This window comes from Aotus nancymaae, unplaced genomic scaffold (assembly GCF_030222135.1).
Source record: "Aotus nancymaae isolate 86718 unplaced genomic scaffold, 86718_ANA_hifiasm-v0.15.2.pri h1tg000028l, whole genome shotgun sequence".
NCBI lineage: Eukaryota > Metazoa > Chordata > Mammalia > Primates > Aotidae > Aotus > Aotus nancymaae.
This window is the reverse complement of record NW_026988441.1, coordinates 13,902,642-13,918,056: the sequence shown is the minus strand read 5'-3', so window position 1 is coordinate 13,918,056 and position 15,415 is coordinate 13,902,642. Positions and strand designations below refer to the sequence as shown.

The 15,415-nt window shown below is 39.0% G+C and overlaps 1 protein-coding gene across 5 annotated transcripts in view; it reads right to left on the bottom strand.

Moving 5' to 3' along the window:
* The window catches only part of ZNF780A (zinc finger protein 780A), a 21,180-nt gene extending 5,765 nt beyond the window's left edge, over positions 1-15,415 (bottom strand). Inside the window, exons 1-5 of one of the 5 annotated variants that reach the window (XM_064381320.1) lie at positions 15,327-15,415; positions 14,672-14,739; positions 11,341-11,394; positions 9,454-9,580; positions 7,439-7,534 (exon numbers count right to left, since the gene is read on the bottom strand). In XM_064381320.1, coding sequence (XP_064237390.1) covers positions 7,439-7,534; positions 9,454-9,580; positions 11,341-11,349 — 232 coding nt within the window. In that variant the 5' untranslated portion in view covers positions 11,350-11,394; positions 14,672-14,739; positions 15,327-15,415. Of the gene's footprint in view, positions 1-7,438; positions 7,535-7,939; positions 8,069-9,453; positions 9,581-11,340; positions 11,395-14,671 lie in introns of those variants that run through there. The other 4 variants (XM_064381321.1, XM_064381319.1, XM_064381322.1 and 1 more) reach the window with 4 other exon arrangements.

The following is a 15,415-nucleotide window of genomic DNA, read 5'->3' as shown; positions in this document are numbered from 1 at the left end:
AGAAGAAGAAGGAAACATGACATTGCCCCAGGAACATAATAATTCTCCTGAAACATCCCAATGGGGGAAAAATGCTATATCCTAGTAAAAGAATTCAAAATAATTACATTAAAGAAGCCAAGTGAGATACAAGAGAATTTAGAAAAACAATACAAAGAAATGAGAAAAAAAAAAACACCTCAGGATAAAAAGAAATTTAGCAACTTCATTATAAAAAAGAACCAAACAGAAATTTTGAAACAGAATAATTCATTGAATAAAATATAAAATACATTTGAAATCTTCAACAACAGACTAGATAAAGTAGAAGAATCTCAGAATATAAAGGCAATTCTTTTGAAATATCCTAGTCGGACAAAAATAGAAAAAGAAAAAAAGAAGAATAAATAAAGTCCCTAATGGGATATCATAAAATAACTAAATATTTGAATTTTTGAGGTCCCAGAGATGAAGAGAAAAAATAAAGGAAAGAAAATCTACTTAATGAAATAATAGCTGGAAACTTTCCAACTCTAGCAAGAGATGTAGATATCCAGATACAGGAAGTTCAGAGATACCCAAAGTGATACAACACAAAAAGGTCTTCTCCATGGCACATTGTGGTCAAAATACAAAAACCAAAGACAGAGAATACTAAAAACAGCAAGAGAAAAGCATCTAGTCACTTACAAGGGAACTCTCATCAGACTAACACTAGGCTTCTCAACAGAAAGAAATGGGAGAGAATGAAATGATATAGTCAAAGTGCTGAAAGAAGAAAATTGTTAGTCAAGGATACTATCCTCAGCAAATTATCCAACCTAAATGAAGAAGAATAATCCTTCCCAGATAAGCAAAAGCTGAGGGTAGACCAGCCCTACAAGATATGATTAAGAGTTCAAAGATCAACAAAATAGACAGACTACTAGCCAGATTAATAAAAAACAAAAGAGAGAAGAATCAAATAGATGCAATAAAAAACGATAAAGGGGATATCACCACCGATTCCACAGAAATACAAACTACCATCAGAGATTACTACAAACAACTCTATGCACATAAACCAGTAAACCTGGAAGAAATAGACAAATTCCTGTAGAGGCCTAAACCAGAAAGAAGTTGAAACCCTGAATAGACCAATAACAAGGGCTGAAGTTGAGGCAACAATTAATAGCCTACCAGCCAAAAAAAGCCCAGGTCCAGATGGGTTCACAGCCGAATTCTACCAGATATACAAAGAGGAGCTGGTACCACTCCTTCTGAAACTATTCCAAACAATCCAAAAAGAGGGAATCCTTCCCAAATCATTTGATGAGACCAACATCATCCTGGTACCTAAACCCAGCAGAGACTTGGCAAGAAAAGAAAACTTCGGGTCAATATCCACAATGAACATAGATGCAAAAATCTTCAATAAAATACTGGCAAACCGATTGCAACAGCACAGCAAAAAGCTTATCCATCACAATCAAGTAGGCTTTATCCCAGGGATGCAAGCCTGGTTCACCATACACAAGTCTATAAACCTAATCCATCACATAAACAAAACCAAAGACAAAAACCACATGATTATCTCAATAGATGCAGAGAAGGCCTTTGACAAAATGCAACAGCCCTTTATGCTAAAAACTCTCAATAAACTATGTATTGACGGAACGTATCTCAAAATAATAAAAGCTATTTACCACAAACCCACAGCCAATATCATACTGAATGGGCAAAAACTGGAAGCATTCTCTTTGAAATCTGGCACTAGACAAGGATGCCCTCTCTCACCACTCCTATTCAATATAGTATTGGAAGTTCTAGCCAGAGCAATCAGGCAAGAAAAAGAAATAAAGCGTATTGAATTAGGAAAGGAGGAAGTCAAATTGTCTGTATTTGCAGATGACATGATTGTATATTTAGAAGACCCCATCGTCTCAGCCCAAAATCTCCTTAAACTGATAAGCAACTTTAGCAGTCTCAGGATACAAAATCAATGTGCAGAAATCACAAGCATTCCTATACACCAATAACAGACTAAAAGAGAGCCAAATCAAGAGCGAACTCCCATGCACAATTGCTACGAAGAGAATAAAATACCTAGGAATACAACTAACAAAGAATGCAAAGGACCTCTTCAAGGAGAACTATGAACCACTGCTCAAGGAAATAAGAGAGGACACAAACAAATGGAAAAACATTCCATGCTCATGGTTAGGAAGAATCAATATTGTGAAAATGGCCATACTGCCCAAAGTAATTTATAGATTCAACACTATCCTCATCAAGCTACCTATGACCCTCTTCACAGAACTGGAAAAAACCACCTTAAACTTCATATGGAACCAAAAGAGAGCCTGCATAGCCAAGACAATCCTAAGCAAAAAGAACAAAGCTGGAGGCATCATGCTACCTGACTTCAAACTATACTCAAAGCTACAGTAATCAAAACAGCATGGTACTGGTACCAAAACAGAGATATAGACCAATGGAACAGAACAGAGGCCTCAGAAGCCATCTACAACTATCTGATCTTTGACAAACTGGACAAAAACAAGCAATGGGGAAAGGATTCCCTGTTTAATAAATGGTGTTGGGATAACTGGCTAGCCATGTGCAGAAAACAGAAACTGGACCCCTTCCTGACACCTTACACTAAAATTAACTCCAGATGGATTAAAGACTTAAACATAAGATGTAACACCATAAAAACCTTAGAAGAAAACCTAGGCAAAACCATTCAGGACATAGGCATTGGCAAGGACTTCATGACTAAAACACCAAAAGCATTGGCAACAAAAGCCAAAATAGACTAATCGGATCTAATTAAACTCCAGAGCTTCTGTATGCAAAAGAAACAATCATTAGAGTGAACTGGCAACAAACAGAATGGGAAAAAATTTTTGCAATCTACCCATCTGACAAAGGGCTAATATCCAGAATCTACAAAGAGCTAAAACAAATTTACAAGAAAAAAACAAACAAGCCCATTCAAAAGTGGGCAAAGGACATGAACAGACACTTTTCAAAAGAAAACATATATGAGACCAACAAACATATGAAAAAATGCTCATCATCACTGGTCATTAGAGAAATGAAAATCAATACCACATTGAGATACCATCTCACACCAGTTAGAATGGCAATCATTAAAAAATCTGGAGACAACAGATGCTGAAGAGGATGTAGAGAAATAGGAACACTTTTATACTGTTGGTGAGAGTGTAAATTAATTCAACCATTGTGGAAGACAGTGTGGTGATTCCTCAAGGACCTAGAAATAGAAACTCCATTTGACCCAGCGATCCCATTACTGGTTATATATCCAAAGGATTACAAATCATTCTATTATAAAGACACATGCACACGTATGTTCATTGCAGCACTGTTTACAATAGCAAAGACCTGGAACCAACCCAAATGCCCATCAATGATAGACTGGACAAGGAAAATGTGGCACATATATACCATGGAATACTATGCAGCCATAAAAAACGATGAGTTCGTGTCCTTTGTAGGGACATGGATGAACCTGGAAACCATCATTCTCAGCAAACTGACACAAGAACAGAAAATCAAACACTGCATGTTCTCATTCATAGGTGGGTGTTGAACAATGAGAACACATGGACACAGGGAGGGGAGCATCACACACTGGGGTCTGTTGCGGGGGGACTAGGGGAGGTACAGCTGGGGGTGGGGAGGTCGGGGAGGGATAACATGAGGAGAAATGCCAGATAGAGGTGACGGGGGGATGGAGGAAGCAAACCACATTGCCATGTATGTACCTATGCAACAATCCTGCATAATCTGTACATATACCCCAGAACCTAAAGTACAATAAAATATATATATACAAAAGAAAATACACTACCAAATTATTATAGTAGAAAAAAACAGTCCTATACCTAGAAGTGAAAGAACAATATCTATCATTGTGAAAACACACAAAATTATAAAACCCACTGACACAGCAAACACACGAATAAAGAGAAAGAACTCAAATGTTACCTCTATAGATAAAAAACAAACCACAATGATAAAAATAAAAGAGAAAGAAAGGAACAAAGGATATACAAATCAACTAGAAATCAATTAATAAAATGACAAGAATAAACCCTCACATATCAGTAATCACATTGAATGTAAATCAATTAAACTTTTCATTTAAAAGATACAGACTGGCTGAATGGATTTTTTTTAAAAATGACCCAACTATATGCTGCTGACAGGAAACTCATCTCCCTCGTAAAGACACATAGGAGTTGAAAGCAAAGGAATGGAAAAAGATATTCTGTGCAAATGGAAACCAAAAGTAAGAGCTATATTTATATCAGAAAAAAAGATTTTAAGTCTTTTTAGTGAAAGCTAAAGTGAGAACTATATTTATCTCATTAAAAAAAATATTTTAAGTCAAAAACAGCAAAAAGAGACAAAGAAGGTCATGGTATAATGATAAAGGGATCAATTCAGCGAGAAGATATAACAATTCTAAACATACTATAATCCTAATACTAGAACACCCAGATATATAAGGTGAATATTATTAGATCAAAAGGGAGAGAGATAAACTCCAGTGCAATAATAGTTGGGGACTTCAACACCCCACTCTGAATTAGATAGGTCATCTAGACAGAAAATTAACAAAGAAACATTGGATTTTAACTTCACATTAGACAAAATAGGCCTAACAGACATTTACTGAACATTTCATCAAATAGCTACAGAATACACATTTTCTCATTAGCACACAAAACATTCTCTAGGATAGACCATATGTTAGGATGTAATTCTTAAAATTTTTCAAAACCAAAATTATATCAAGTCTTTTCTCAGACATGGAAAAAACAAGAAATCAGTAACAAGAGGAACTTTTGAAACTGTACAATACATGGAAATTAAACAACATGCTCCTATGTAACCACTGGGTCAAGAAAGAAATTAAGAAGGAAATTAAAACAACTTCTTGAAACAAATGAAAATCAGAATACAACATACCGAAACCTATGGGATTCAGCAAAAGCACTGCTAACAGCGAAGTTGATGACAATAAACACCTACAGCAAAAAAGCAGAAAGATTTAAAATAAACAATCTAACGATGTACTTCAGGGAACTACAAGAACAAGAACAAGAACAAACCAAACCTAAACTTAGTACAAAGAAAGAAGTAATAAAAATCATGGCAGAACTAAATAAAATATAGACTAAATAATACAAAATATTAATGAAATGAAAAGTTGTTTTTTAAAAAATATAAATAAAATTAATAAACCACTAGCTAGACTAACCAAGAAGAGAAGAAATAAGCAAAACCAGAAATAAAAAAGGAGATATTAGCACTGACACCACAGAAATAGAAAAGATCATCAGAGATTATAAGAAACAACGACATACTAACAAACTGGAAAATCTAGAGGAAATGGACAAATTCCTAGACACATAGAACCTACCAAGATTAAATCAGGAAGAAATAGAAAAGATGAACAGACCAATAATGAATAATGAGATTGAATCAGTAATCAAATGTCACCCAAAAAAGAAAAGTACAGGACTGATGGCTTCACTGCTGAATTCTATCTACAAACTCTCAAAGAACTAACACCGATTCTCCTCAAACTATTCCAAAAAATTTCAGAGAAGGGAATTCTCCTTAACTCATTCCATGAAGCTGGCATACCATGAAACCAAAACCAGACAAAGAGGAAACAAAAAAAGAAAACCATTCTAACATAAAGGCACATAGATGCCTATGTTTATCACAGCACTATTCACAGTACCAAAGACATGGAATCAACCTAAATGTCCATCAATGACTACCTGGACAAAGAAAATGCAGTACATATACACCAAGGAATACTATACAACCATAAAAAAGAACAAGATCATGTGCAGCAACATGGATGGAACTGGACACCATTATCCTACGCAAATTAATGAAGGAACAGAAAACGAAATACTACATATTCTCACAAGTGGGAGCTAAACACTGAGTACACATGGACACAAAGAACAGAACAATAGACACCAGGGCCTACCTGAGGGTGGAGGGTGGGAGGAAGGTGAAGATTAAAAAACTACCTATTGGGTACTATGCTTATTACCTGGGTGGTAAAATAATCTGTACACCAAACCCACCACAACATGCCATTTACCCTTATAAAAAACCCACACATGTACCCCTTGAACCTAAAATAAAAATTAGAAAATAATAATCAAAAATAAATAAATAGGGCTAGGTGCAGTGGCTCACGCCTATAAACCCAGCACTTCAGGAGGCCGAGGCCAGCGGATCGCAAGGTCAAGAGATCGAGACCATCCTGGACAACATAGTGAAACCCCATCTCTACTTAAAAAAATACAAAAATTAGCTGGGTATGGTGGCACACGCCTGTAATCTGAGCTACCTGGGAGGCTGAGGCAGGAGAATTGCCTGAACCCAGGAGGCAGAGATTGCAGTGAGCCAAGATCCTGCCACTGCACTCCAGCTTGGTGACAGAGCAAGACTCCATCTCAAAAATAAATAGTGCTCAAACAATTGGATATCTATATGCAATAGAATGAAACTAGACCCCTATCTCTCACCATATACAAAAATCAATTGGAAATGGATTAAAGACTGAAATGTAAAACTCAAAACTATAAAACTACTAAAAGAAAACATGAAGGAAGTGCTTTAGGACTTTGATCTAGGAAAAAGTTTTCTGGTTAACACTGCAAAAGCATAGGGAGCAAAAACAAAAATAGACAAATGAGACTATGTTAAACTAAAAAGCTTCTGCACAGCACAGAACTATCGACAGGGGGAATAGACAAAATTAAATGAGAGAAATTATTTGCAAACTATTTCTCTGACAAGAGACCCAAATAACAGCAAAAAAAAAAAAAAAAAAAAAAAAAAATCCAATTAAAAAGTTGACAAATGGGCTGGGCATGGTGGCTCATGCCTGTAATCCCCGCACTTTGGGAGGCTGAGGCGGGCAGATCACGTGAGGTCAGGAGTTTGAGACCAGCCTGGCCAACATGGCAAAACCCCATCTCTACTAAAAATACAAAAATTAGCCAGCTATGGTGGCAGGCACCCATCATCCCAGCTACTTGGGAGGCTGAGGTATGAGAATTGCTTGAACCTGAGAGGCGGAGGTTGCTGTAAGCCAAGATTGCACCACTGCACTGCACACTGGAGGGCAGAGCAAGATTCCATCTAAAACAAACAAAAAAGTTTACACTGGGAAAAAAAGAGGGCACTTACTCCACTAAAAGGGGAAGGATATAAGAGAACAGAAATTAGGTAATTAGGGGATAGCTCCTGCTGTAATCTTTATTTCCTTCCCAGGTCTTGGGCATTTTTGTCCAACAGCCCTTGGGTTATTAAAGTTTTTTAAACCACAGCTCAGGGATGTGACTCCTTTCTGAGCACATGGGCTGTCCGGAGCAATGATGGCTTCCCCCTGCGTGCTTACCCTCTCACTTACCTGGATACCATCTGTTTGTTTCTTTCCTTATAACCATCCAGGGCTCTTTCTCTTGCTCTAGTAAGGTAATCACATCTGGTTTAGAAATGGAACTTCCTGATTAAAAGAAATGACACATACAGAATTTTTTTAATATAATTTTTTTTCAAATGTTGAGAAATGCTGAGTGTATGATTGCTGAGAAGTACTGAGTGTATGATAAAATATATTGTTTGCTAAGAAGAGCGATGGCAAGGAAAACCTAGCCGCTCTCCCCAGCCCCCCGCCCCCAACAGTGGAAAACTACTTGGGGCATTCTAAAGTGGCAAGACAGTATATGTATATTATACACCAGTTAAAACAATTCTTTAAGCATGGGATATGTGACCCTGCCCCCTGGCTCCCTCGTGGAGAATACTTTTTAGTTTTTCTGTGATCAGTGGTAAGTAGGCACCAGCTGCCTACCTAGTTTACCTTGGTTCTATGAGAAAACACAGGACACCTGCTGTTAATAATAATCACCTGTTCAGAGATACGTGGTCAGAGTCTGCTGGAGGCCCTTATGCCCAGAATGCTGTCAGCTCTTTGAGGCTCTCAGCTTGGAAGGCTGTTGGCCCCCCGAATAGTCCCACTTTGCTGTTCTATCTGGGTGTCTGCTTCTTAATGCCTTCAGCGCCACCTGGGTGGGGTCTCTACAGCCGAGCTGGTCTCGGTATTCAAGTCTTTGAAAGTTGGTTAAACTTATAATAAATTACAAGTCAAAACAATATTGAGAAGAGACTTCAGATAAGAGTGAGAGGTTGAGTAAGAGAACTCTATGTTAGAAAAGGACTTTGTTTCATTTAAACTCAGAATCTCATCCCTTGAAAAGAGGTATAACTGAGTGGCTGAGAGCAGGAAACTTCAAGCCAGACTGCCACGTTCAAATCCTGTCTCTGCAGCTCACTAGCAGTATGACCTCAGGTAAGTCACTTAAACTCTGTCCTTCGGTTTTCTGAACTCTAAAATGGGGATGATATAATACCTATTTTATATTGATAGTAAATTTTATATTGCTAGTATTTTATATTGATATGATTGATACTAAGACTAAACAAGTTAATATGTGTAAAATACTTCTAACATTGCCTGATATGCAGTCGCACAAAGTCAAGAATTATTACGTTTATTGTCATTTATTTTGCATGCTTAGACATATACAGCTCATTCAGTATATTCATTCAATGAAAATACATAAACTTCATGGCCTGAAACTTTCAACTACAAAACAAGTAACAGAATGTTTGTTGAAGGCAATGGAATGCACTCATTCACTTTAGTGTTAAATGAATTCTGTCAACCCAATCAGTATATGTAAATCACAGATATTTTTGTTTTTGAGACAGGGTCTCACTCTGTTGCCCAGGCTGGAGTGCAGTGATGGGTACACCTCACTGCAGCCTCAGCCTCCCAGTGAACATAGTGGTTCTTTTGATAGAAAAATTCAAGACACTCTTCTCCTTACAGGTGGATCAGAAAAACAAAAACCAATCAATAAACAAAGAAAATCTACAGTAATTCTGAGAATATGAAACCTGGTCCTTGGACAATAACTTCATGACTGTACATAATATGAAATCGTGTTCTTGGACAATAATATGAAACCATGTTCTTGGACAATAACTTCCCATAGTCATGAAGTTATTGTCCAAGAACATGGTTTCATATTATGTTTGAAGAACAAAGAACTTCATGACTATGGGACTGAATTTGAAATCTTGTACCTTCAATGAATTTCAAATTCAGTCCCATAGTCATGAAGAGAGAGAGGAAATTACAGAGAGGACCAGCGTACTGGAGGAGGCCACTGTGGAGTAGGCAAGATGCAGGGGCTCCAGGGAGGTGCCTGTTTTCAACCCAACAAATCTCAAATCACTCCTTTGGGAACAAGAAGAAGGAATTCAGCTACCTCTTAAAAGATAGCCCCGAAATTCATGGTGAAGAAAGCTGATATTCCAGAGAACAGATGTTAAATTAACTGAGGCAGAGGACCTTACCCAGTGAGATCAGGTGGCTGTAGTTCTCCAGCATCACATCCCTGTACAAGGTCCTCTGAGCAGGCTGCAGGCACTCCCACTCCTCCTGAGAGAAGTCGATGGCCACATCCCTGAATGTCACTGATCCCTGAAACCACAAACACATGTATTATGGTGAAATTGAAGAAAATTGTTTCAAGATGGAAGGAGAGGAAGTAAAGGACTGAACTGTAAGAAAGGAGCAATATGGAAATTCTCAGAGTGCCTACACATGCTTCAAGAAAGAAGCCTGCTGCTGGCTGAGCGTGGTGGCTCATGCCTATAGTCCCAGCATTTTGGGAGGCAGAGGTAGGAGGATTGCTTGAGCCTAGGAGTTTGAGACCAGCCTGGGCAACATAATGATATCCCATCTCTGCAAAAATTAAACAAGTAACTGAGTGGTAGCACATACCTATAGTCCCAGCTACTCAGGAGGCTGAGGTAGGAATATCGCTTGAGCCCAGGAGTTCAAGGCTACAGTGAACTGTGATCACGCCACTGTACTGTAGCCTGGGTTACAGAGCAAGACCCTGTCTCAGATGAAAAAAAAAAAAAGAAAAAAGGTGGGGGTTGCATACAATTGAAGAATGTTCTTAATCCTCAAGTTCATTATGGTATGAGATGATAACAAAAGTATTTTTTCTTGTCATGACAAATGCTTTTTTTTTTTTTTTGAGACGGAGTTTTGCTCTTGTTACCCAGGCTGGAGTGCAATGGCACGATCTCGGCTCACCGCAACCTCCGCCTCCTGGGTTCAGGCAATTCTCCTGCCTCAGCCTCCTGAGTAGCTGGGATTACAGGCACGCGCCACCATGCCCAGCTAATTTTTTGTATTAGTAGAGACAAGGTTTCACCATGTTGACCAGGATGGTCTCGATCTCTTGACCTCGTGATCCACCCACGTCGGCCTCCCAAAGTGCTGGGATTACAGGCTTGAGCCACCGCATCTGGCCGACAAATGCTTTTTTATAAGCTGCATGAAAATCAATATAACTGACATATTAGATTTAATCATTTTTTTTCTAATAATACATTTAGGATGGCCAGATGGAGTCTCATTCCGTCACACAAGCTGGAGTGCCGTGGCATGATCTTGGCTCACTGTAACCTCCACTTCCTAGGTTCAAGTGATTCTCCTGCCTCAGCCTCCTGAGTAGCTGGGATTACAGGTATGTGCCACCACGCCAGGCTAATTTTTGTTTTTTTGTTTTGTTTTTTGTTTTTTTAGCAGAGATGGGGTTTCACCATGTTGGCCAGGTTGGTCTCAAACTCCTGACCTCCACTCGCCTCAGTCTCCCAAAGTGCTGGGATTGCAGGCGTGAGCCACCACATCCGGCCAGAGAATCTGTAATCACTTATCACTCATGCCCCAAATAATCTTCTCCCTGTCATTGCCTACTGTTGTCACTGATCATTTTCCTAAAAGCCTCATAAAGCAGATCACCTTGTCACATTTGCAGACTGGGGCCACTCACTATGGAATGCTACCTTAGCTACCTGGAAAGCTCCAGTCTGTGAAGTTTCAAAGTGTTCCCAAATGTGGTCAATCATCTGTCACTTATCAAACCCACAAAACCCCTATGGGGACTGACTTCTCCACTGTTCCAGTATTCTTCCTGATCAAGGTCTGAGCACAGAGCACAGAGGAATAACCTGCTCCAAGAAAACATCAAAGCCAGTAGGAAAACAGAGGTACAAATAGGAAGAGCACTGACTTTTTTTTTTTTTTGTCACCAACCTTCACTGTAATGGGACAAACTGGGGTGTAAGATTTTGGCTCCTTAGGTAAGAAGCTTCAGGTTAAATAATAACAGTCGCCTAAGCTGAAAGTCACCATATATGAAGGAGAAAAGAGAAATACCAACTTACATGGACCATGTTTTTAGAATTATAAAATTGGTCAATCTTCTTCCAGTTTCTCTCCTGGAAAACAACAAAAAAGGCCATAAGTCAAGCTATGTCTCAATGCTCCCAGAGTGACTTGAAACAAATAACTATCTTATCCTCCATTCCTATTTCTCAACTACCCCTGCTAACATGCACACTTCCACCCCTCTCTCATCACTTTCCTTGTTCCCACACACACACTCTCACAAATAAACTGGCAGTGAACAGGTGGAGTATGGAGGAAACCAAGCTCTTGCCTACATCCAAGGGACATTATTTTATTACCTGCATAATACTCTATCACTTGAGTCTAGTATGATTTGCTTAATGATTTCTATATTACAGAACACTTAGTTTATACAAGATCATTTACAATGTCATTCTAGATATCACAATCTTTTGATTCTAGACCACGGTTTCTCACCCTAGGCACTACTGACATATTGTGCTGGATAATTCTTAGTTGAGGGAGTGGGGAGAACTATCCTGTGCATAATACAATGTTTAGCAGCATTCCTGACCTCTGTCCATTAGATCTAAGTAGGACCCTCTCCAACAGCGTGACAACCTAAAGTTTCTAAACATTGCCCCAGCTGAGAGCCAATGTTCTATCTAAACCAATGGATCCAAACCTCATGAGTCACATAAATTTTTTATAATCTTATGAAATTATATATTACTTCTCCCTCTAAAACCCACATTTATAATTTCTATAATGCTTCAATATTTTATTTCAAGTGCTTTTGGTCCCTGAGACCATAAATGGAATCACAGGAACTCGGGTTAAGAATTTCAGTCCTACATACCTTACAGAAATAGAAAAAAAAAATGCTAAAATTTGTATAGAACCACAAAGACCCAAATAGCCAAAGCAATCTTGAGCAAAAAGAACAAAGTTGGAGGCATCAAACTACCTGACTTCAATATATACTACAAAGCTATAGTAATCAAAACAGCATACTGACATAAAAACAGACACATAGACCAAAGAAACAGACTAGAGAGGCCCAGAAAAAGTCCATACATTTATAACCAACTGATTTTTGAGGAGGGTGCCAAGAACATACAATGGGGAAAAGACAGACTCTTCAAAAAATACTGTTGTGAAAAGTAAGAATCCATATGCAGAAAAATGAAATTAGACCCTTATCTCAAACCATTATACAAAAATCAACTCTAAATGGATTAAACACTTAAATTTAAGATCCTAAACTATGAAATAAATAGAAGAAAACAGGGGGGAAAGCTCTATGAAGCTGATCTGAGCAATGATTTTGGGATTTGACCTCAAAAACAGAGGCAACAAAAGCAAAAATGAACAAATGAAATTGTATCAAGCCAAAAAGCTTCTGCACAGAAAAAGAAACAGTCAACAAAGTGAAGAGACAACCAACAGAATAAGAGAAAATATTTGCAACCATTTAAATGATAAGAGGTTAATATCCAAAATATATGAGGAAACAAAACAACAGCAAAAATAAAACCTGATTAAAAACTGGGCAAAGGACCTGAATAGGCACATCCCAAAAGAAGACATATAAATAGCCAACAGTATATGAAAAAATACTCAACTAATCATAAGGGAAATGAAAATTAAACCTACAATAAGATATCACCTCGTATGTGTCAGGGTGGCTACTGAAAAGACAAAAGTTAAGAAGCGTTTGTGAGAATGTAGAGAAAAGGGAACCCTTGCACACTGTGGGTGAGAATGTAAAGTGACACAGCCATTATGGAAAACAGTATGGAGGTTCCTCAAAAAATTAGAAGTAGATCTACCATATGATCCAGCAATCCCACTACTGGGTATATATCCAGAGGAAATGAAATCTGTGTGTCAAAGAGATAACAGCACACTCATGTTTATTGCAGCACTATTCACAACAGCCAAGATATGGCATCAACCTACATGTCTATCAATGAATGGATAAAGAAAATGTGGCATATATGCAGGTATATATACACAAGGGAATACTATTTAGCCATAAAAAACAGAAAATTCTGTCATTTGCAAAAACATGGATAAACCTGGAGAGCATCATATTAAGTGAGGTAAGTCAAGCATAGAAAGACACATGATCTCACTCATCAGCCAAATCTAAAAAAGTTGATATCATAGAAGTGGAAAGTAGAATGGTATTTACAGATCTGGGGTAATATGGGTGAGGGAGAGAAGGAAAGCAGTGTTGACTGGGGAAATGTTGGTGAAATGGTATAAAATTTCAGAAAGATAGAAGAAATAAGTTCAAGAGATCTATTACACAACGTGGTATCTACAATTAATAACAATATTCTGTAGTCTTGAAAAATGTTAGGAGAGTGGATACGAAGTGTTCTCACCACAAAAATGATAACCATCTGAGGTACTGCATGGTTAATTAGCTAGATTTAGACATTCCACAAGGTATGCATACCATAAAACAACATGTTGCACATGATAAATACATACAGTTGTATCTGCCGATTTAAAAAGAATTTCTGTCTTAGATCATTCAAGCATCTCACTCATTTTCTTAATGTACAGGCAGCAATCACAATGAATCACATATTCCTAATGCTCCTGTTCTATAGAAAGTCAAGGGGAATGACTTAAAATGACCACACAACAACAACAGTGAAAACATATTAAACATTATTATATGCCTAGCACTGCTCTAAGGAGCTTTACAATATTAATTCATTCTAATGACAGAACCAGCATTCCAACCCAGATACTCTGGAACCACTCTCCTATTCTTAACCACAATAGTGTACTGCCTCTTACAGTCCACAGACACACACACACAAATGCCCAAAACACGACTGGAGCTGCCAAACCTCAGAGAGATCTGGCAAGTATTACAAATGTCATCCCACGGACTCCCTGGAAAAATCCTGACTCTTGTTGATACCAATTTCTGTGCGGTCACTTTCCCACTCCTGAAAGCCTCACAGACGAATTGAAGTCATCCAACCATCTCCATGCTTCCCTGTTTTGAAAAGGAGGTCTGTAAAGACCAACAGATGTCTGGTGTGTAATTCCACCTAAACATTAATCTTCTCCTTCCCAAATATGAGTCTTAAATGGAGCTTTAATATTAACTACTGGAGATGTCTTTCAGTATTAGCTTAGCAAAAGAGAGTGCACAGGAAGGTGTGAACGTTTTGCCAAATGGTTTTGTGAATATTAAGTGGAAATGTAAGGGGGGGGCACGATGGGAGAGGACACAAATCAATTTGCATATCGCCCTAGATTCACTGAAAATTTACAGGAACCTCAATATTCTAAAATCAAAAACGCATTTCTTTGAACAAATACAAAGCACAACCTCACCCTTGACTTTTAGGTGTGCAGCAACAACGCTCTCATCCTCCTTCAGATCCCTCTTTTGAATAATACGACTGCGGAAGGATACGGCAAGCGTGAGACTCCAGGCTCCTCTTGGAGCGCAGACTAAGTTTAAAAGCACCCTCCCTCCACGGCCACAATTTCCCTCACTTCACACGAAATGGGAAGGAAGTAAAAGGAGGAGGAATCGGTTCAACCAATACAACCAGTTTGGAGCTGGTTCCTGAGGACAGAGCTCTGACTGAGGACGCTGTGGTTCTCAACATGCAGCTGCCCTCCTGGGGAACACTCGGGGGCACTTCTGTACTTCTTGTGGAAAGCTTCATTCTCGGCTCAATATCTGACCTCCCTACTGGAGTCATTCCTCTGCTGCAGCCCCCGCAGCTGTGAAGGGAAAAGACGGAGGAAGCAGCAGGAGCCTAGAGGCAGTGACATACACACAGCCCGAGCAAAGTGCGCTGCGTCCACCCGCACTCCCGGGCCTGTGCACAGGGCCTCACGCACACACTCACACAGTCCCCTCCGTCACTCATGATCACACAATCCCCCTCCTCTGATGCCCGCGCACACGCATGCCAGGCGATCCGGCAGGTCCCGTCTGCACCCCGGGGTTCCTACTCTGAGCTCCTCCCTCGCCCACCCGCACTGTCGTGTCGGTCAGGCTCAAGTCCCAGTCCGCAGTGACCTCCCGAAGCCACCGATCTCTTCCTCGGACGTGAAGATCTTACC